This window comes from Cynoglossus semilaevis, chromosome 18, assembly GCF_000523025.1.
Source record: "Cynoglossus semilaevis isolate Cse_v1.0 chromosome 18, Cse_v1.0, whole genome shotgun sequence".
Taxonomy (NCBI): domain Eukaryota; kingdom Metazoa; phylum Chordata; class Actinopteri; order Pleuronectiformes; family Cynoglossidae; genus Cynoglossus; species Cynoglossus semilaevis.
Window position 1 is genome coordinate 7,525,008 of NC_024324.1, and position 23,965 is coordinate 7,548,972.

The 23,965-nt window shown below is 40.3% G+C and overlaps 1 protein-coding gene across 4 annotated transcripts in view; it reads right to left on the reverse strand.

The window, feature by feature from the left end:
• Positions 1–23,965, reverse strand: part of adgrb2 (adhesion G protein-coupled receptor B2) — a 165,683-nt gene that overhangs the window by 106,680 nt on the left and 35,038 nt on the right. For 3 of the 4 annotated variants that reach the window (XM_025065397.1, XM_025065395.1, XM_025065394.1), the window contains exon 1: positions 12,538–13,910. In XM_025065397.1, coding sequence (XP_024921165.1) covers positions 12,538–13,495 — 958 coding nt within the window. In that variant the 5' untranslated portion in view covers positions 13,496–13,910. Of the gene's footprint in view, positions 1–12,537; positions 13,911–23,965 lie in introns of those variants that run through there. The other variant, XM_025065396.1, reaches the window with a different exon arrangement.

A 23,965-nucleotide genomic window follows, 5' to 3' on the forward strand; every position in this document is an offset into this window, starting at 1 on the left:
AGCAGCAAGGAGGTGCTGCTAGAAGGAGTGGAAGGAGGGACAGTGGGTGGACTGTCTGTCTGTACGTGCACTTTGAGGGTCCATCCATTGATTAAAGCCTGATGGGTCAATGTTTCAGCTCCCTGACAGAGAAACGACTTGTTTGTTAGGCATTTAGAACCCAAGGCAGTGTCAAATCCCAGCTGGTGTGGGTTAGAGGTCAAAGGTCAGGGACAGAGCATCAGCTCAGATCACACTATTCAACACATCTATTTTAAATCTGCTATAATACTGTTTTCACTATTTGAACTCCGCCTCAGAAATTGGTTTGATGTTTCACAGAGGAGGTTGGCAAGCGTTGAAGTATAGCATCTTTTTTTATACCCCCGTGTGTTGAAGGTGTGTGAGTGTGTGTGCCTTTGTCGTGTCCTTTGTGAGTGATGGCTTGGCTAAAGTACTGCGAAAAGAAACATTGGTTTGCCCTGCCTTTGATTCATTGCCGGTGTGAGAAGAATTTGCATAGCAGGCAGACTCCAGGCAGATCTGGGCTCTCGTTAGCCGGGTGGCTAGATACTTCATCATTATCATCAAGACTGTGTGCTCCGTTTCCAGCGTCTCTGGCCTTGCTCATAATCTCTAAGCAGGCTGTGCAGAAGAAGAATAATGCAGAGGATGTGAAGAGACTAACTCTCCGAGAATAACCATTTCTTGCCCGGCCTCTTAAATAAACAACTTTCTTCTCTGAGCCTCCTTTTCTGTTTAGAGCCAGGAGTTCACATTTTCCCTCTCAACCTGACAGTTTTCCTGCAGTGCTTTCGGGGACAGCGCTTGTTACAGAGGACACGCTGACGAGTGTAGATCAATACGCGCTCTCAAACCCCAGAATCTGCCTGCAAGATACGGGTGTATGTGTATGCACACGTGTGAGATTAGACATCTGTGCAGTGTATCTCAGTTGCTCTACATGCAAGATGGTTGACATATGTGTTAGCTGGTGGCATTTATTTTACCGTGCCCTTGAGTCTGTTAGCTCTTATTGCGTACGTTTATGGCGCACCTGTGCATTTGCGCAAAATGAATTCAGACGTCACATGAAATGGAATTCTATTTTATAAACATATGATGCAGTTCACAGGTTAGAATAAGATCAAAGGGGAACACAGACTCTTTCCAAACAATCTAAATGGCTTTGCTTGACCACATGAGAATCGTCTGCCGTAGCATAAACAGACTAGCTGTTGATCATCAAATAAGAGAGACTAGAATGTGATGAAAAAGAGTTCCTCCTCAATCTTAAATCCACCATGGGCAACCACTGAATTGGGACAGAAGGTTTAAAAAACTAGTGTGTCTGTCAACAAATCCAAAGGGCATTCAGTCCCCGCAGGATCAGGGGAACAAAACAGTAAGATGACTTTTTTGTATGATTGTTTATATGCAATTTTGTGAAAAGGCATCATAAACAATACATGGTTAAGGTGTCTATTAATAATCTGTGTTATTATTGTATTGCCTGAGTACCTTTTTGTGTACTGGTGGGGTTAAAGTTCAATTAATTTACACCAAGGGCTTGTACATGTGGCAGCATTGTCAAACAAAATGGCTGGTGAATTCCTCTCCTCCTGCAGTCATCCTATCAGATATGTAGACCATAAAAACAACACCAATCTAATGGTATGTTCACAATTGAAGATAAGAAAAGCCTAATGAGATAATTATTCAATGTTTCTCAGACAATTAAACATAAAATGTTTGTGCAAAATGTAATCAGATCCTGGAGAACTTGCCCTGAACACAGCCTCCCTAATGGCGAAGTCTAATTAGAGGCAACAACTGACAGTGGAGACCTTTACTTACAGTATTTATTTCATTATTTCTATGGTGATACAGGAATAGGAAACTTCCCGAACCCATACAAAAAATCCACCAACCTTCTTTTAAATGTGACATACATTCAAACAAAGACTCAAAACACCAGCTTAATGAGTTGTAGCTGTGACTTTCCTCTTCCTGACTTTTCTATATGTCATCCTGTAAATATTGTGGGAGGAGGGGCAGGGCAGGATCTCAAAGCCCAGGGTCTAATAGTAAAAGTAGAAAAACCTATACACACATAGGCCTCCACTAAAATAAAATACATAAAGTCAGACAAACACGGTTTCCCATGTGTTTTTGCTAAACTTCCAGGGCAACATTTCCTTGTCTAGTAATGATTTCTAAATAGGGCTTCATTGCCCAGGGATATATTTAATTGCCACACACCGGCTGGTGATGCTAATGTGTGCTGACAAAAAAAAAAAAAAAAAAAAAGAGTAGGAGGAAGGGGGACAGAGAAAAGGAAGTCACACTTGTTTTGCAGTTACTTTGACTTAGTGCGAGGACAATCACTGTCAATCACTGGTCAAGCTTGACACATTTACTTAGGGCATGCAACAAAGACACATTTTCTTTGTAATGACTGTGCAATCTATAGAAAGTATGACATTCCTTGTCCCTAGACTCCCAGTCCCTGCAAGGTAAAAAACCTCCCTCTTAAAAAAAAAACTTCCCCAGGGGAATAAAACGTACACATTGTATGCATTTAAGCACGCTTTATCTAGTATTTCGATGGGTGTCATCAGCCCCCTGAACAATCTGGTCTCACAATGAGCATCATGGGTCTTTGACTACATCATCACAATAAAAGCATTGTTCACAAGCTGGCACACACATGCAAAGCAATGTCATGAAAGAGATGTACGAGCACACACACACGTATTTGTGTGTGTATGTGGGAGTGCAAGTGTTTTGTATTGCACACAGCTGCTTTGAGATTGTGTTAGTTTGCATCCAAGTGGCACAAACAAACAAACAGAGCAGGAAAAGAGACCAAAACATTCTCATACTCAACAATGTGGGTGTTTTTTCCGCTAGCCTTCGAAACACACAGTGATGAAATGATGGTTAGACATGAGGCCCGTGTGAGACAACTGATTGCTATCTGCATGTGCATGCTTGAATCTGTGAAAAACAAGTGGATGCACGTAGACATACAGCCCAGTAGGTGTATGCATGTATGTGTGTGTGTTCATGCATAGAATGCAGGAACATATGGGTTGGGGAAGTTTCCTTTTCCTGTATATCGCGATAAATAGCCTTGTCTATCATGTGAGCCTGTGTCTGGCAAACAGATTCCCCTCACGTCAGGCCAGATGAACACAAATGAGCTCCCCAGAGGAGACATTTCAGGGGAAAAGTGTCCCTGTGACACTTATCCTGAAGGACATCTTATGGGTAAAGAGGAGCTGTGGGTGACAGCCAGAACCTAAGCATGGGTTTACCATACCATCAGGTTCTTATTTAAATATGGAAAGTCAATGCGTCTATTTAGAAGATTTAAATTTTACTATAAAACACACAGTAATGAAACTAAATTAAATTAGCCTTGTCCTGTTACTGGGATGTAAAACAACTGCATTTACATAATGGTGGGCAATCTGTCATACCCTTGGCTAGTTCATTTCAATATTACCTGCCGTCTGTCTCCGTATGTCTCTCCTGGTGACAATACCATTAGGTCACTTCCAGAAATAGACGGAAGCTGTAGCTATAGCACCTCGAGAAAACCATTAGATAACTGGGTGTCAGCGGCTATTTCAGTGTCATCGTGCCGCAGAGGTGACCAGTCGCTCCCTCACTTAATCACTGTGTGGAAGCACGGGGTAATTACGCTGCCGCTGTAAATCTCGACAACGGCTGCGTGAAGTTGGATAATCTTTTCAAAACATCCATGTGCACATGTGGTCAGGAATCCACACGTGCTCGACGCTGGCGTGCTTATACTGTATATGAGCACGTACGCATCACGGAGCAACTGATGTGAGCCCAGCTGGCCAGTTGTTCATCACGTGTCTCCATAAAACTTCCCGCACGCAACTGGAATAAAGTGGACCCAAAAAACAATGTACCACAAAAACAATCGACTTAATAGTGTCCTCTATTACAGAGGTGCCCGATAATTAGTTTGGGATCTACCAGTAGATCCCAAAGAGACAGCCGGTAGATCATGAGCAGTTCAAATAAAACTAAAATGTGAATATACTATACATACTGCGCCATAGAGCTAAATGGATTTAATCAGAAACCCAGGGTTCAGGCACCACTGTTTGTGGTTATCACGTCGGCCTTACAATGATCAATGTTTAATCCCCAGGCAAACCACATACCTACATACACCTCCTAAAGCAGCCTATACGGGTTGAAAGACTCTGTGGGATAACTACCTGATCAATCTTATCTTTAACTATTCTCTGATCCAAAATAATGTGAAGCAGATATAGATGAATTAGAGAAGCTAAGCGTCAAGAAATCGACACATGCACAGCAAAAACACATGTATCAATCCATTAGAGAATTACTGCGAAACTCTTTCAAATATTCATTTTCCATCGCTTAATCCCCCTTTAATCCCAGCAGCCATTGGGCAAAGGCAGGGTACATGCTCTTCCACTAAGTGGCCCCCTGCTGACTGTTTTATGCAGTGAAATCCATGTCAACAGTTAGGCTGTGGCAATGTCGCTAATAGTGTTAGAAATTAAACATTTTAATAATAGTCGCTGAATAAAAGCAGGAAGAGAGCAAAAAAGTTCAGTTTAATAAAATATGCATTAGGTCAACAGATTAGAAGACTGTGAAGCAACTTTACCAAGGTGTCTGGAATACAGTGAGTTGATACATCACACACCAACCAATTACACAGCAACACCAGATTTACTTTGTTATGTTTCGAGCCACCCAGGAAGCGTGAGTGAAGAATTTATCTATCAGATCCTAAGGGAAATATCTGGCAATATGCTTAGCTGCTAAATGCGTCACTATTCATCAGCTAATTGCTAAGTGTGTCTGCCTGTTTGAGGACGCAGTAGCAGAGAAGTAACGGCCCTTACCAGGCAAGAAAAGTACTGTGAGTCCCTGCCAAGCTGCAAATTCAGCTCCTAACACGACAAAAGTTGCTCTTTTTTTAATAACACATTTTATCAAAATATAACTAAACAAGCAATAGGTAAAAAGATGTTTGAATTCCTGAGGAATCGTATCATGTGGTACTGGCCACAGGTGTGGGATGCTCATCTATTTTTGGCAGTTAATCGACCACAGAGTATGTACTTCTTACGTGTTTGTTCATGAGCCAATGTGTGTATACGTATATACTTCTTTACTACCCTCATCTTCAAGTCGCTCTCCAACTACCTCAAAGTTGTGTGGAGCCTTTGGAGACACCGTCGCTCTGAGGCCTTTTGTCATCGTCTCACTCAGACCATCATATACACTCCACGCTCTCATTCTCTTGGCAGGTAGGAGCAGCGGGGTCTCTAGAGGTTGGCTAATTTGGCCCACTGGTGCCTTAACCAATCCCCTCTGCTTCCCTTCTTTTCCCTGTGCACAAAACTTACGCTCGCCTTCTAAAATATCCCGCTTTTCAGCTAGATTTAGCAGAAGGCCTGGCTGCTTGTATGGTTTTCTTTGACTGCAGACAGAGTGATGGACCTCATTCTGAGTCAACCTTTGACCCGTTTCCTATATCCCAAAGCCAGTCAAATCCTCAGGGGTTTTCATGAAATCTCATACTATTCTTTGCTGTACATGAAAGTCTAATAGATGAATATAAAATATATGTCACGAATGGATAGAGACAAAATAGTTAATGCAAGAGCGGCAAGGAACAACCTGGATATGTCACAAAGTTTGTACATTATTATTTTAAATCAAATTCATGTTCTATCTCCTAATCCCTTTCTCGTGGCTGGAAATAATCCTAGAAATCGTTTGGTGAACCTGGGGTACATTACAGAGCGCCACCTTCTACATTTGTTGGTGGCCTGAGATGGTCCAAATCCCCAGGCTGCCAACAAATGTAGAAGGTGGCGCTCTATAATGTTTTGTTTGGATTAACAACAATAGTGCTCAGGGCATCTAAGCTGCTGAATGGCTTAAGGCAATGAATGTAGCTGTTAGTTGTGAAAAGACAATCCAGAGGTATAGAATTTATAATAGGGATGGCTTGATCCAATATTTAGGATCGGTATTGGTTCATCAATGGTCAAAATATCAGGATGAAACATCAAAAAGACAACTATAGCCCATCTATTCCGATACCAAAGCCCAAATACTTCTAATCTAATGTGTGGCTTGCTGTAAACAGGGACACTATCACCTCAGTCGTAGTGCAAGCCAGAGCAATTGGATTTTTTTCCCCCCTAAAAAATGGTCATCCTACACAATCCTTAATACTGTAGGGGTGGCTGTAGTGAGACGTTATCAACAACAGGTGCTTTTTTATGTCCCGAGGTGGTCCCTGCTGGAGTCAGGACATCAGACAAATGGACAATGCACTGGTAGACAATTTAAATAAATTAACTAGTAAAATCTGGCCATCTGTGTATCATATAGTAAATGTTGTATTGTCATGTAATTTTGATTAATGCAATTGTTAATAGCATCAACAGGAAAGTCTTCAACTGAAATACGGCCAAGCCAGGTCCCAGTACTGTATACCAATCCATACTGATCCGCCAAGATCTGTTGCAAAAACTGCAATGATTATAAATGACAAAGCGTGTTTGTGTGTGTGAAGGTGTGTGTGTGCAGGGGCCTTTGCTGGAGCATAAAGGGGCTCAGTGCTGAGCCCGTTCAGAGAGAGAGAGCCATAGCTCACGAGCACAGAATACTAATCCCGTTGTCACAGTCACCCTGAGCACACAGTCCTTCAACCAGCCAACTACACAGTGCTACACACAGAGAGGACACATGCAGTTTTGCTTCATTAATTTAAGTAGGGAAAAAATCACAACTACTCTGTTGCATACCAAGCGATTAGTCTTTGTCATCAGGGAAGACGTGTACATTTTTCACCGCACGCGCATGTTTTTTGGCAGAGGTTAGGGTTAGTTAAACACCTGTACGTACCGCTTCCTGCACAGTGTGAAAATAAAAGCCTTCCACGCTCTCGTGCTGCAGAAGACGCACACGTACACATGCAGACAGACACAAACATTTTTCTCTCTGCTCTAATTACCAGATTGTATTCCATGAGGAGGGAGGCAACTCTGAGTGTGTGTGGGAGGGAGAGAGAGAGAGAAAAGGAACTGGGATTTGGCTGGAACTCTCGGGACCAGATCACCCTTTCATTGAGCAAAACCAAGCTGTCTTTCTCTCTCTCTCTCACTCTCTTACTCTTTATCTCCCTCTCATTTTTTTTCTGCAAATGCTCTTTCTGTCTTTCTCTCCACCGTTACACACACAAAACAAAATCCACGAGAATACAAAACTCACTGTTATGGCAAATGCAAAATCTACATGCCTGCACCACAGCCTTTATAATTGTAGGCCCTGATTTTATATAAACTTCACCAAGTTCTTACCTGTGAGTTGAAGGCCAACATTAATATAGATATATTGATAACAATTATACATATTTAGTGATATTCCAGACATAAACAAAAAGAAAACAAATAATTTTTGTATTTTAAGTTTTCAATACTGACGCTTGCACAGTAAACACAAGTGCAAAAAAATAAACTAATATATATATATATATATATAAACTGCAAACTCACTTAAGGACAAAAAACCCCTGCTTGTACAAGACATTTGTTTGGTTTCCTTTGAAAGAAAGTTTTTAAAACAAAATGAAGAAGATGGACACAAGGTCTTGAATTTAAATACGACTATGTCTGTCTTCCCACTCCCTAGAAGACCTCACAGATGTGACCTGAATGTGTCGTGCTTGCATAAACTCCAACTGCAAATGCACCGGGGGCAGAGGACACCGTTTTCAGCAGCTTAATTTCTCACTCAGTATGCTGCATTATGCTTGCTTGGCGTACAGAGAACAGACAGAGGGAGTATCTTAGAGTCGGAGGGAGTATCATTGAGTCTGTAACGGGGATGTTAATAATTAACCATTAGCCTGTTAACTGCTGTTAAGACTTTACTAATTCATTCATTCATTCATCTACTACAGCTTAATCCTGTTAAGGGTCACAGGGGAGCCGGGGTCGATCCCAGCTGGCAGTGGGTGAGGACCGGCTACACCTTGGATAAATCACCAGTTCAGACAAAATACCGTTCACTATCAGGGGGCATTCACATTAACCTTATTTAGTCTGATTGAAATAAAGCCTGGAGCATCCAGCCTCTCGGTGCGGTTCATTCCGGTCCATGTAAAACTGAATGTCATGGCAAGGTGAGGCGTGGTGGTTTGCTGGGGTTAACCAAAGCTAAATTATAGATATCAAGAGAAGATGTAAGGAGTGAAGCTTTTGTCAAGAGCTAAGTCTTCTGGACCATCTGTAGAGGTTTCACAGCACAGGCTGGGAGGCCTGTTAGAAGGGAAACATCCTCGTCTTTATTTAATCTGTTCTATGACTGCAGAGGACCATATGGACATTGGTATCTCATTCTGTGGCCTAAACAGGTTTAATTAGTCGATTCTTCATACTTAAAGAATTTATGTGTTTCATTAACAGACAGGCCCTGCAAAGTTAAGGTATTTAAAACTTAAACATTACTGTGTTTAAAAATTTAGTACTGTAATAACTACAGATTCTGTGACTCGGGCAGAGAGACGGATCCTTGGACAAGCACGTAGATTCAGCCACCTGACCTGACTCTGCAGTTATCCCCGGCCCTATGGAGCTTTATAGCTTTTTTAATTCGCTGGTTGCCTGTAATGACCCACACCTTTACTGTTTGGCTTCCCTCTCAGCATCCTCACGATCCCATTTGGATCAGCCTCCTCGTCAGCCAAATATTACACTGCAAAAGTACAGTGGCGTTTCCACATCATTTTGGCGGATGTGAAGCGGCTATGTCCTAGATCCTTTTGATTAATCATCATTAGAATAAATAGCAGGTTGAGCCAATAGAAACTCTCACGACATGTTTGATGACCAAGCTCCATTTCTTAATCGTATGAAAATCATCAGGTGTTTGAAGAGGAACTCCAAAGCTTTACGTCTTGATGATTGTGTCTGCTCTCCACCCCTGAAGCCTGATGCTTCACTGTCACCTGGAGAAAGACACCATCCATCATGACAGACACTTTCACTGCTTTACTTGTAATGATAGATCTGACACCGGCTCAAATCCATCCTCTCATTTGCTTTCAGCTCGGCCCACAAAACCATGCTTCTTATTTCCAGCCGCAGAATCTCTAATAAGGCTTCCATTAATATTTGATCTGCCTTCATCCATTAATAATTCAAAAATAAAATCAAAGGCCAACTCACACACATTCCAGGGATTAGAAAAGTAAAATAAATGTACTGCGAAACGAATATTAAAAGGGTGTCTGTATTCATGAGCCAGTTGGTTTACAAAAATATATTTTTTTTCTGTCTGATTTCTGACACTGATTGCTGCGATACCACGTGTGATGTTGATTTGGACTGATGTGTTACTGGTTTGTTTCATGTCAGAGCAGAATCTCTACATGAATATAATTATATTTCAAGTGCAAACAAAACACAACACCAGGCCAGTTTGACGTAATCCCTCACAACCAGGGTTATTGTCCCGAACCGGTATATAAGTTAGAACTAGTCAGTGAACTACCACTTCTCTATGCGTCTTGAAGAGAAGCTGCTAATTGTACAACTCTCAGTCTGAAAACACATGGGAAAAAAGTATTTCTTTAAAGTCTGCTCTTGATTTGCCTGGTTCTATGTCTCCAGGTTATCCTTTAAATATTTACTCCAGAAGGTTCTGTGCTCCGTCACTTTTTTTTTTTTTTTTTTTGATGTTTTACTTCAGTTCTAGTTTTATATATCCTTCTCTTCGCTGGCCTGGGGCTCAGGCAAAGACTGCAGACGTAACGAGTGAAGTCGCTCTCTGACTAGGAGGTGAAACCAGGGCTCATTTAGTTCTGTGTCATGTACCAGGTCGACCACTGAAGTTTTATTCTGAGAGCTTTATCACCAAAGTTGTCCTGTTTCCTTCTCTGTCTTCTCTCTGACTAATGAGCTACTGTCTGTCACTGCTATCAATATGGTCTCTGTCTGTTTGGTGAAGCCGAAGTATTTGCAGGGTCCAGATTTCTTTTTTTTTTTGACAGATGAAGAATGACAATGAGGAGGTCACCGTGGAAACAGCCAAAACTCAGTGGAGGATTTATCCAAATATCAAACCTTGCGTAAACAAGGGTAATTACCCTTCAGTAAACACAGGCAGTCATACATTTTCTTCCAGCCAGACTGTAAAGGCGTTTTAACAGCAGGATAATTTTCAACAAGCAAAACATACATAATTAGTTTAGGAAGGCTGGTGGGGAATCAACACCCAGCTGACTTTATTGTGACTGGCTAATTTGTGCTGAAAAATCTGGCAGATAACAAAAGGGAAAATTGTGATTGAGTAAATAAAGCATATTTTCATAAAAATCAAAAGCTACTCCTAAAATGTGTTCCATTATTTACTGATATTGCAGTATTATTTGTTTTTTAATTTAAAACAGCCTTGTCTTTTTTAACCTCTGTTCCTTTGTTTCGGCAGTGAAACAAGTTTCCATCGTGCAACCAATATCATTCTAATCGAATTGAATCGAATTGAATCGAATTGAATCGAATTGAATCGAATTGAATCAAACCTAATCTAATCTAATCTAATCTAATCTAATCTAATCTAATCTAATCTAATCTAATCGTTTGCACCATGTATCTGGATAATACAAAATAGTTGGGGCGATAGACTTTAATTCCTCAACGCTCCAGTACTGCATGGTTTTGCTAATGATGTAATAATGCATTATATTGCCTAACAGGAGCAGGGCTAATTAAGTGGCTGTGTATAATTTAAAAATTGTTCAATTATGCAACGTGTCATCCATATTTGATGCCTTTCTATGCTTAATAAAACCCATGATATATGCCTTAACCTAGTAAACAAGGAAAAAGAGAATTAGCAAACTCTTTACATGGCATAATTTAGCATGAATTGTCTTCAATGCCCTATTTATATGGAAATTAGACTGATATTTAACCATGCTTTACATACATATTTGCTCGAAATTTGTGCAGCGTTTTACCCTTACACTGGGACCAGGCTGGCCCTCCGACAAATATAATGGGTGACCCCTGCCCTCACCAAAAGAAAATAAAGATTATTCCGTTCTATGTAGTATGGACATGGGTGAAAATCATCAGCCATCTCCAGGTTATTGGTGCAGTTTCAGAAAAGACAGAAGAAGAGCCAGAATAAGATCGAAAGCCAAACTGATCATGTAGTGATCTCTGTCGTAGCAGTTACTGTAGGCCTACTCTTACTTTATTTAAAGGGCATTACATCCGACTAAGTAAAACGGCTACACTGTCCTTCTTCGTCTCTCTACTCCTGTCCCTGTGTGTCCCTTCGCCTAACTATTAACACCCCCACACACTAAACATCACTGATGGAACCCAGGGAAAGATAACCTTCCCGTCAGCAAGGTAAATGCTCTCAGAGCTCTCCGGAGAGATTTTCACTATGTGTGTTAGTGAGCGGTGAGTTTGTGGCAGGCCAGTAATAATAACCAAGCTCTAATTGGTGCTGTTCATTATGCAAACATGCCCATAAGCCACCTTAAGGAAACGGTTTAATTCTCTGTTCCTGGAAGAAAAACAACCCTTTTATTTCTTGGTATATAATCTGTCACATTCATCTCGGTGAATGTTTTAGTCTCAATTACTCAGAGTTAATAACAGATGTATAAACATATCAAAAAGACAAAGCATGATCCTGCATACAGGTGCACCTATGTGTAAATGATGCATGCACCTGTGCTTGCTAATATCAGTGTTTTATGTGTGCTAGGCCGTACGTATGGTTACATTTATTATTGGTTTTGACGACAGAGCATTAGTGTCGAAATTAATCTCATTCTAATTTTATCACAACATGCTTAATGTGCACAATAAAATGTAGAATATAAACGCCATGGCCATATGGAGGAACCCAGAAAGACATTGACATCCATAATTAGTCTTGGTTGTTTATAAAAAGCATAAAACTGAATGTTTTTTTCTGGCAAAGATTTGAATACAAGCAAGCTTATTTAAATGTGTAATGTAATGTAAATTGAGTCGATTTCAACATCAACTGTAGAACTGTCGTAGGACTTACACAAGTTAATAATGATGTTTGATCAAATTTAGCTAAAAGTTCAGCATATAAAAAATGCCTTTCCTGAATCAAGAGGTTTGAGTAGGCCTTCCGCCTTTGGATCTGCTCAGAATATCATCTTGCCCTGTGTAGAAGCGATTCTTTTTATTTCCAGTTTACTAATATTCTGAATATGTTTAGGAAGGAAGAACACAGTTCCCTGTATTTATAATTCCAGTAATCTGTAAGTAACATGCACAAACAGAACTCTATAGGATTGAATAAATGTTTAGAAAAATGCATTTTTAGTCACATTATGCTGTAGAACTTCTAATAATGGCAAATATAAATAATATACATAATATGTGTCCTAGTGAAATGTGATCAAGAAGGAAAAGCAATGCTAAACCACATTCTCATTATATGACAGGAACAGAGCCCTACCTTGTCGGACATCTCTCGGCGCTATTGCGATTGCATCATTGGAATGCAGCTCAGTAACACAGCAGTCATCAGGAGCCAGAGAGCCATTGCTGAAACTGTGGGGTGTCTCTGGGAGGAGAGGAACAGGTGGCGCCATGATGTTGTGATTCGGACAGATACATCCTGTCTGGGTCATTCCGCAGCCATCCGCATCAGAAACCTCCTGCTCTCCATTGTGCCCTGTGCGTAAACACTCCTCGAACCAGCGACACAGCACGCCGCAGGTGAACTGACTGGAGTTCTCGTTATTGATGAGCAACACTTCCACTAGTCTCTGCTCCAATAAATCCTTGGTTACCTGAAGCTCGTCGACGGCCGGATGTCTGGTGAGACACAACTGGACAAAGTTTTTATCAAACTGCAGAAACGAATACGGTCCTTCTGAGTTGGTCTGGCTGCCGCAGAGATCGATGACGTCCTGGTTATTGGCAGTCGATGACTGTAAATCAAGGGGACAGCTTTGATTTGCGAGATGGTGATCGAGGGAAAGGAGCATGGGGGAATGTGTCCGACAGATAACAGGGTGGCGGTTGAAGCGGAGGTAGAGGGAATACTTGGTGGGGTCGGGGTTTTCCAGGGACCAGGAGCAGCCCGGAGCCCTGGAGGGGAAAAGCTCCCTTAGGGAGAAAGATCCATAGAGGACCCCAGCTACAAGACTGGAGCATGGTGTAGAGATGGGTGAGGGGGCCCTCTCTGCCCCAGTGCTGGGGATGCCATTGGCAACCCCATAGGCAGCCCCGGCCAGGGCAGAGAGAGGAGCGAGAGTGAAGGCAGACACAGCAGCCAGAGTCCCAGCAACAGCCAGGATAGAGGACAGCACAGGCAGACACACCCCACCAGCAGTGTTCATCCTATGACATTCGTCCTGCAGGCAAGAGAGAGAGAGAAAGAAGATGGAGGGGGAGGTAATTAGACACATCACGGATACATGTGCAAATGAAACTTGACAAATTTGACGGGGCTTTGACAAACGTAGTAAGAATCACATAGGGTACAATATTCGCAATAAGTCAGAATCAAATGAGGACGTGCAGTTCGAGGATCTGTCTTAACGCCAAGTCCACCTTAACTACATTTCACCAACTTCTTTGCAGTTGTAGAGTTTTTTGTCAACCATTCAAACATACACACAGAGTGGCTACAACCATACACACAAAACCAACACCCTGCTGGGCTGGATTAAAAAGGTTGATGGCTTGGCTGCTGGAACATGCATTCAGTGTCCTGCCCTGGGCTTGCCTGCTGATAGGTGCAAACAACACACACACACACACACACGCACACACACACACCACTGACTGCTAAGCAGTTCCCTGAGGCACTGGCAAACTATTACCATCACCACCAGCACAGAGAGGGGCTGCCAGAAGGCTGGTTTTGACTCAGACAATGATTATGCTGGTGAACAGAGTCACATACATACACAGACATGTGTATTTTATTTATTTATTAAAAAAAGAAAAAGTCATGTGACCTAGACTTGACACTGACTACTAAAGTACTATTGTGATCCAGAAAAAGATGTAGAAAAACAAGTTTAATGTCAAATCTTTATGCTGCTAAGTGACATCCGGGCAGCTCACTCACTGAAGTCAGGTTCATTTTGGTAATGGAGATGTTGGCCATGCCCAGCATTTTCCTTGTCAGAACTGTGAAAGGATTATGTTTTTAAAAAATGTATCAACAGTCATGATGCCAAGCGATGTCATGTTTCTGTAATGGGCACGGTTTAACAACGGTGTCACACTGTTTCCAAAACAAAACCGACTTCAACAGTGTAACTAAGTAATTTCACATTATGACAAACAGACATCATATAGGAAATGATGGAAAACTTGATCAAATGCTATTTTTTAAAGAAGTGTAGTGTTTCATGTGGGTCCACAAAACAATGTAAATTGGTGCAATTTACAAAGCAGAACAAATCAACCTAGGACACTCAGGGTCCCAGAGTTTTAATAGTGTGGAGCCGTGTTTCCACCATTAATACCAGGAAGCACAGATTATACAGTAATTAGCATACATAAATCACGACCTGCAGAAGCAAACCACGGTCTGTAATTGCAACTCATAACCTGCAGACTTTCAAAATTGAAAGTTGCTCACTGATTTGTCTTTGTAATTAGAACTTGCTAACCACATCAGCAATTTACTGCTTGCAATATGCATTCTGCAATTTGCAAAACTGACACGCCCATTTGTAAAATTGGGAATTCTTACTAACAAAATCAGACCGATGGATGTCTGCTTGCTATTTGCTGAGTTGCCTTTATTTATACTTACATCAAAGCACGTGTAGTTACGTGTCATACTGTGACATTTTGCAGACTTTTCAACGTTGCTTTTACCCCCATATTTGAACAAAGCCCAGCTTAAATATAGATTTCTACAATGTGCAAAGAGAAAGGCAAATATATTCTTTCTAATAATTGTTATTTCCTTTTCCATCCTTGTGCTAATGCTTTGAACCAGCCCTGTTGTCTTCCTGGTATAGCACTTCCAATCAAGGTTACTGCATGTGACGCTAGTGCAAAATGCCTCTGTGCGAAACGTGTGTGCTTTCAGAGTAATGCTCTTTCCTGCGGCCTAGGTTAATGAAACACTGTGGTGGCCCCCTACTTTACAGGATTTATGTGATCCTGTTAAGACTTTCCGGCGTTCCACACACACACTGTGCACATGTTCCACAAAAGGAACTGGGAATTGCGCACACTTCACACCGCTGTCGAGTGGCCACCGAATGACTCTTGAGCTTTGAACGGCTAATGAAAGCGGAAGGGATAAATGGGCAGGATAATACAGAGGGCAGGAGATTTTTCAATTTTTGCAATATTTATAAATAATTATGTGAATAATGTGCCACTCTTTTATTAAACCCAAGACAAATTTTAGATCTTTTATCCACTTTAATAAATGCTGCTGGGCTAATTAAGAGGTTTTCTATTATCATTTAGGATAATTAAACATTGATGCGTCCAAACTAGTCTGATGTGTCGTTAATTCATTTGGATGTCCATGGAACCTGCTTTACTTTTTGGGCACCATCTCACAAATGTCTCAATACAATATGAAGATAAATGAGAAATCAGCAGATCTACAATTTCCAGCCAGCCCAGTTCGTCCAGATCACACACTGGATACTGTGACATCACAAGAAAGTGTGCAGTAACGACAACACACACATATATCAGTTAATTTAGATGCCCACGTGACAGAAAAGGACCCAGACTGAAAAAAAGCTGCTTGGACACTGCATTAGGTCTACCTCCAGCTTTAATAGACCAGAATGTCTGGCCTTACTTATTCATTCTGCCAGTATGTGAATAGAATACTACACCATATATAAAGTAGCTGTTGTTCTTCTCATTCATCAGACATCTTCTATTTCGGGAGGGGCTGTGAGGGAAGTAACCATAGCAACACCGTAGCTCCTGACCTGGAAATGCATCAGTTTAACTTTTGACAGTCTGGCTTCTTTTTCTTTCATCCCAGTTATGACTAGATTTTTTTTAAAAACAATGTTCATATATTACTGAAGTGACATTGACACGTGTGTGACTTCATAGCAGATGGATCATTAAAAGGCTGAAGTAACAGTAGAAAAAAAGCTAAAAGGTCTTATTGCACATTATAGACAAAATCATCACCCAGTCTACAGCGCTGATATCACAGGTTTACAAGTTCACTGAAGTCAATATGGATGCTACACATGTTAGGCTATGGCATGGAAGCTATTGCACAATGAATGTCAAACAATTTAATCACTTTGCAACCAATCTGAGAACCTCAAACACTGGCGCTATCGCTGTTCAGCCGATCTTTCATCTCTCTCCAAAGCACTGACCTGCAGGTGAAAAAGTCTAGCTTCCTGATGCTACCTCATGTCCTGGGAGCAAGAAGACCTTTACAATCCTGATCTTCCCACTGACTAGCTCCTTCAATGATGGTCTGCATTCCCTATTCCATCCATATCTGCATTTAATTTGCCGTCTCCACAGAATAGTGACATCTGTCTCATTCCATTGACATAAATGTCAGAGAAAATGTGACATGATTGTTTGCAGTGATTCCGATAAGGAATTGGCCTGAGTCGGACTACAAACGTAGGCTGTGAATGTAGCCTAAAAAACAGTGTGTAGTTCTTATATAAATACTCACATACATAAGCGAGTATTCTTCCTGAATAACCAACAGTAGAGATAAATAACACCATCTGACCAACAACGCGAGCAAAAACCGTATGTACATTTTATGCATGCAAAGAGAAACAGAGCATTAAGCAAATTGTTTTTGGGACAATGAACAATGAATATTCATTAAACGCTAGTCTGCGCAGGACTTTGCTGTCTTCACCAGGCCAGTCTGTCCCTGTTCGGACCTTAAAGTGCTATCTTCACCAGGCCAGTCTGTCCCTGTTCAAAATAAAACAGCTTTTACTGTGGGTCTCCATAAATATTCATTAACTTTGATGTTTTTTTTCCCCTCTTTCACCTTGACATTAATGTTATCATCAAGGATGGTAAAATGCGTTCATTCTTTTGTTCTCCTGTCTCTGCTCTCATCTCAGCTGCGCATTATCAGACCAGTGAAGTGACAATATGACTCATCTGATAGCTGCGCCCACTCTGGAACTTTTGTAAAACTCAGAACCATTATTGTGATTTGAAACCTTTCAAAACTTAACCACACACCCCCACACACACACACACTCACACTGTCCATTTAAATTGGCATCTTTTTTATTAATTAATTTCGATTTGTTCACATTAAATTAACTTTTAATTCAAGTAAGTTTGCTTTATATCAAATGCACTTTGATTTAGTGCACTAATTGATCAATTATTTGTGCTACACACGTACACATATTTCCTAAAACATTTTGATTCCCATACTTTCAGACTGATTGGTAACATACTGGTATAATTGAGCACTAGATTAGGAATGTGCTCAATGTTCTCTATCTGTCTTCACGACCAGTTAAAAACTAATGATAAACTGTGAATCAAAGACATACAAAAAACAAAAAGATACAGTCGATCCAATCCACTAAATGGGAATCACTGTTCTACTGCATTGCAGCATATAATCCTCTGTTCAATCCATGTAATCCATATTCCTATTTTTACTGTTTAATGTTTTGCTTAATCAAATCTTCCTGTCGTACGACAGAATTATCTCAGGGACGTGGGCTAAAATATTCTTCCTCTTAGGTGCCCCTTTTTCTACTAATGGTATTTTCGGAGTGAGGTTCAATGCAGGATCATCATACGTTCTCATCTGCCCCTCCTGGGGAGACTGTTTCTACCACTCTCTCCCTAATCTCTCTTTCTGAGTGCAGAAATGTAAGTGCGCTGTGGGAGAGAGCCGAGGTATCGCCTAATTTATTGATGTGGTGTAAATCTCTCATTTGCAGCTCTCAGCTGAGATCAGCATGTGGCCCTGGTGTGAGAACACACACAGACAAAGCTGTGCTCACGTACATTTGCAAGTGTGTTAACACAGAGACGTATATTTTGTAACCATCTGAATCTTAGAGGGCATGGAAAATGATATTGATGATAAATGATAAATGCTTATAATTCTAATCCAGATATTAATTCTGCTACTGATAGAAAACTGGGAATTGTTGATTCTTTCAGTGTTTCAATTTGAATTTTAAAATGATTTTAGATGGTTTAAAATGAAAGACAGTGATTTAATTTCTCAACAAAATTTAATTTCTCAACAGGCGAAAAATTGAAACATTCATTTAAACAGACTGCAACAACTTTTTCAATAAAATATATAAAGAATTGCCATGCATACACATGCAGAATTTGAACACTGCATTTAACCAATCCAGTAAACATTAGTGTGGGCCACATAAAATGAGGTAGTGGGCCAGACATGGCTCACAGGCCCGCTGTTTGGTTGCTGTCGTATGTATGTGTGGCTGTGTTGCAGTGACCCTTTTAGTTCTTCAGTGCCTCCAAAATTGAAGGCAGACATTCTTCACACTAGACTTGTTCATCTAAAAGGTGACTCCCAATGTGTCACTCAAGTGAAATCTGGCACACAGCCACATACACACGTCACAGACTTCCCTCTGTCAGTGACGAATGGCTAACTGACAGCAACAGGAAAGAAATGATCTGACCAAAACTGTAAAAGACTTTAAAAACTTGACTCTGGAACTTTTAAATGTTTCAGACAGCAAAACTAGTATCTGTCTGCTAGCTCCCAAGCTGCGTGGGCCAAAATTTTAAGGAGTCGGGCTCCACCAATTGGCCAACCACAATTAATTACTGCACATTCCAGAGGACTCCACAAGTGGTTGCAACCCCAAGGTTGAAAAACACTGTGTTATGCAAACACAGAGTGACATTGAGGCAACATACATCCTGAAATTGACCAAGGTGAGTGCAAGTCTGGCACGACCGGATACGTCATCTGCACTTCTGATTAACACACTGTGACCTTTGAGCATAGCTGCTGTGCTCAAGTCCAATTCCATACACAGAGCAATTGTAGCATTTCACACCTGACATTCAAATTCACCGAGTAGATTATTTCCTGTTATCATATGAGATTGGATCCTCATTCCTCCGGCCCTGTAGTTAAATGCAGCTGACGTCATGTGTGTTTGCGTTGGCCAAATACTTCTTTTTTTTTAATCACTAGGATTTTGCACAGCTGTTGGCTTTCAATGCGTGGCTGGCTTTCAAGTGTGTGCCATTGTGTGTGTCTCCAGAAATCGAAAGTAAAATTGCATTTGAGCCATTTGGGAGAATAAAAAAAAAAAAAACAAGACAAAAAGCAACATGGCGATTAGTGTTAATATTGTGCCATCAGAGAGATTAATGTGTGGGTGATAATTACCATAAAAGTGTGTTTAAATCCGACTACAGTGATGCAGGCCAGAGGATGTCAGATGAGGAGGTGGGCTCAGATGCTAGTGTTAATGCAAGCTCTGAATGATGAGATACGATCGCCAGTGAAGGTCGGAGAAACTAAGGTAGAATAAATTATAAGCAGCAGAGTTAAAACAAAGACGGTCCTTCTTCTTACCCTCACAACATGTTTGATGATTCAGTGGGAGCGTAAGCCATAAAGAATGTATGACTAGGCTACCTAATCTGAGTGTGTGGGCTATTCTGAATTTAAATAAGGTACGGCACGGATGAACACGGGCTTCAAAGAGGAAACAATGCAAAATCCGATTTGATCCCGAGTTTAAGTCAAAACATGCATTATTAATGAGATTAATAAGATCGTGTCATTAGCGAGATAATGCTGTCAGAACATCCAGAACTGAGCCACAGAGCACAGTAGAGCACTCAGAGGAAGGTTCAGTCCTGTTTTTGTTCTCTTTGGTTGATTATACAGAGAAAAATGAAAAACATTTCTCATATTTATCAGAGATGTTACAGGAAACTAAAATGTAACTTTGTAATGGTGCAGTATGATTCTAGCATAGTCATTAACTGCACTTAGCACACACAACCCCCCCACACCCCCACCCCTCCACCCCAGACTCTAGGATGAAATAAACAGCACTTTGGTTTACAAAGATCTTTTTAAGTGATATTTTTAACTCACTGTGATCACTGTTGAGTAACGCTGATGAGGCCGCGACTAGGAAGGCATAACAACATATGAAAAAAAAAGAAGTCAATGGAAATCTGACATTTGTTTTTCAGACTTTGTTGATTCAACACAATCACAATCAGGGGTCCTCAACCCATGGACTGGTGATGGTCTGTGGGTCTTTGCTACCGGGCCCAAGTGGGACACAGTGAAAAAATGTACTTCAGTTTTACTAATTTACTTAATTCAGGAAGAATCCATTTACTTTTTTCATTAAAGTACTTCATATATACTGTACATGATATGTTGAGGTACTTTAATGAAATGAATGAAGCTGTACGACACAGTATGGTTCAAAACATGTATTGTTACTCATGTAGTCATAGATATTTTGTCTGTATTTTTATTCTAGTTGTTCATGAGCTACTAACACTCCCATTGTGATCTACTGGTCGATGGTGATTTACTTATTGAGACTTCTCCTCGACATAAAAAGGACAAGACAAAGGGCATGTACTGTAGGGAATATACACAGCTCGTTAGTGACGACCAGCGTGAAAGACCGCTATACACAATCAGCGGAGACCACTGTTGCCCCAGGTGTCTTCCCATGTAAGGACATGTCAGACAAACACCTCTTCACTGCCAGCAGCCTCCTGAGGGCATTACAGATAAACTCACCTCCAGACCACTGTCCACCGTCCAACCAAAAGAAGCAAAGTAAAAGGGGCAAACTAAACACATTTAAGGCCTGTATTTAAACTGTATGCATCAAATAGCATCAACATAGTAGCACTGTAAGAGTTTGGAGCTTCCTAGAAGAGTTACATAACACCTAAGAGTGAGCGTGAGCCGTTAGCTCATCGTTACCTTCTTTTTGCGTCTGCGTCGTTATTCATTCAGGAAGAATAAACAAAATCATAATGTCGTTCTCAATGTGATACTGCGCTGAAATATTCATTGAAATAAAATCTCGTCAGACCCGAGGACAATTACAGTTAATTTACACCTCTCCAGTCACATATTTACACCAGGAACACAGTGATCTTCAGATGCGCGCTAGGAAAACATGTTTAAACTGATCACTTGGTCTCACAGCCTTTAAAATGCATTTGATGCCCCGCCACTGATGGCCCAGAAACCAATACAATAGAGTCCTTATATTTTTAGATCCTAATTTAAATAAATATTCTGATTAGTTGACTGCATAGATTTCAAGTAAAAAAAAAACAATAAATGCTTGTTCACTTAAAGAATGCCTTGCAAAAATAAATGAAATATACAAACAATATTTAAATATATATATATATATATATATATATATATATACAAAAGGATGTACACAAAGAGTATATGTGCATGAAAAAGGAAAAAGAAAAACAGTGTGTCATTTGGTGGGAACAAGCATGTTATATGAATGGGCTTTTCTAGGGCATTTGAGGTTTGAGGTTCCAAAACTCATTCATGGCGCATTAACTGCGTGGCTCACACGGATATTATTTTTAAAAAGACAGTACGTCACACTAAGCAATAGTCTGCTTAATGTAATTGTGGCCTCAGGCCAAAGAAAAATGTATTGTCTGTGTCACAAGAAATATAACAGCTTATGGGGAAACACAGTGAAAAGGCCGCAATTATGCAGACGCAAGTCATCGCTCCAGACTGTAGATATATTCCTGTGTCTCCTGAAAGTGCGCACATGTGAACTGGAAAAAAAAGTCATCCATCAATATGTTGATTTTTTTCCTCAGTAAATCAATGAATAAAGGACACATATTGCAGAAAGAGCACAAGGTGCTTCACAGAAAACAACGATTTTCCCAGGGAGCTCTCAGCTCCTCACGTGCACACGTGATTGTTCAGATGCTTTCGATCTCTGTGTTTTGCGAGATTATTTTAAAATGACACCCTGTGTCCGTCAGCATGTGGGATTTACATGAATATATGAATAATAAAGGCTGTGGAAAGAGAGCAGCACAAGACAAGGCCCGTGTCTGAACCAGATCAAATGGAAATTGAAAAAGGTTTGCATGGCTGTGACAGCTTTTTCATTTGGCTCCAAGAAATGGGTTGGACCATTTGCTTGGCCCTAATAAGAAACCCAAATTCTCAACAACTTTTTTCTGAAAGCTACATAAAAAATATATCTTTATGTAACATTTAAACTTCTTAAAAAACACATTCTGTTCAAAATCAAAGTTGATGTTGGGACTCAGTTTTGTGTGACTGTTGTGGTTTTGCCGTTATCTACTAATCGACAATCTTTGTGTAAAAACTCTTCTTCTCTGGCTGCAGGAAAGTAGATAAGGCGTTCAGTCTTTCTTTGAAGTGTGTCCAAGCTGGGTATTTATTTCATCGTCTACCGTTTACATTTTCTGTCTGTTCTTGTTTTTTGTTTTCTCTGGCTCTGAATCAAGAGAAAGATTGGAGCAGAGGTGGGATAGAGCTGATGCTGCTAATACGACCTTTGACCCCAGAATGTTCATTCTCATCAGTTTGATGTTTTAATATTTTTCTTGTTAGGATAAGCTGAAGGTTGCAATTCCTGAGGCTCTGGTTAGGGTAAATTGTGGTAAGGGTCAAATGACAAGGTCAAGGTTACTGTAGGTCAAGGTTTGGGGCCGGGCTAAGTATGTTGGGAATAGGTCTGGTCAAGCTTAACAAGAATAATTTTGGGTTTTTGTAATAGTACACATACATTTCATTAGTTTTTACCTTTCATAAAAGAAGAAAAAATATATAAAAGGGATATAAAATATTTTATATTCCTTTTTCCTATCAAAAATAAAATAATTTCACATGAATCATTCGTTTTCTGAACGAGGGCGACTAAACATAATTTGTCATACGGCTGTCAGATTGGATAAGAAATTAATTTCATGGTTAATTTCACAATCTGCGCTGCCTTCTTGAAGGAAAGTGAATAAAAAAGTGGATTCCAATATGTTTTTTCTGACTTATATTTCTACTGTAATCTTGTCCTCAACAACCTTGAAGAAGCTAAATATCACTTTAGCTTTGACCTGTTTGTTTGTGTTGAGGGTGTGGTGTAATAAAGCAGAGAGTCCTGGGTTTGATTCCCAGTAAATACTCCTGCTAAATGCGTAAATGTAATGTAAAGGGTCTTCACAACTGCATCACCATAGACTGATGACTCTGTATCACCTTTTTTTTTTGTAAATTTAGGATTGAAATAGTATTTTATTTGAGGTTTTTTTCCTGATGACAATTTTATTCTGAATGTCAAATTCCTTTGAAAATTGAATCTACAGAAATATGAAAAAGATGTGTTGCCGGCTGCTTCAGTTACACTTTCCAACATACAGGCACTAAACATCTGATGAACAAAAAACAAAAAAACAACAACATCAACATCAAAATTAATGGAGGTTTAAAGCATGAGGAAATTGTCCATGCTAACCACTCATGATGCTGATGGTGCTCAGTGGAGCGAAGACAATTGAAATGCTAATGTTAATGAAAGTGAAAGAGGGCAATCATCGGCTCGCACAAACACAGACACAAACACGTAGACTTGAGTTGCTCCATTCCTATGTGGGCTGCGAAAAACACACTTTATCCATCAACCCTAACATTTATCAGCTAACTCCTAATCTCAAACTCAATATAAATCAGATCTTTAACCACACTTGAAACAGATGCAGAGAAACCTTTTACCTCTATGGTACAAAATGTTGACTCCATGAAAACTATAAGACTCTTGGGACCTTAGAAGGGCTCTCAAAAAGATTAGCAGACATGCAAGAAATGATCTAAATAAACGACTGAGGTGACAATTATCCACAAAATAATATAATTGAAA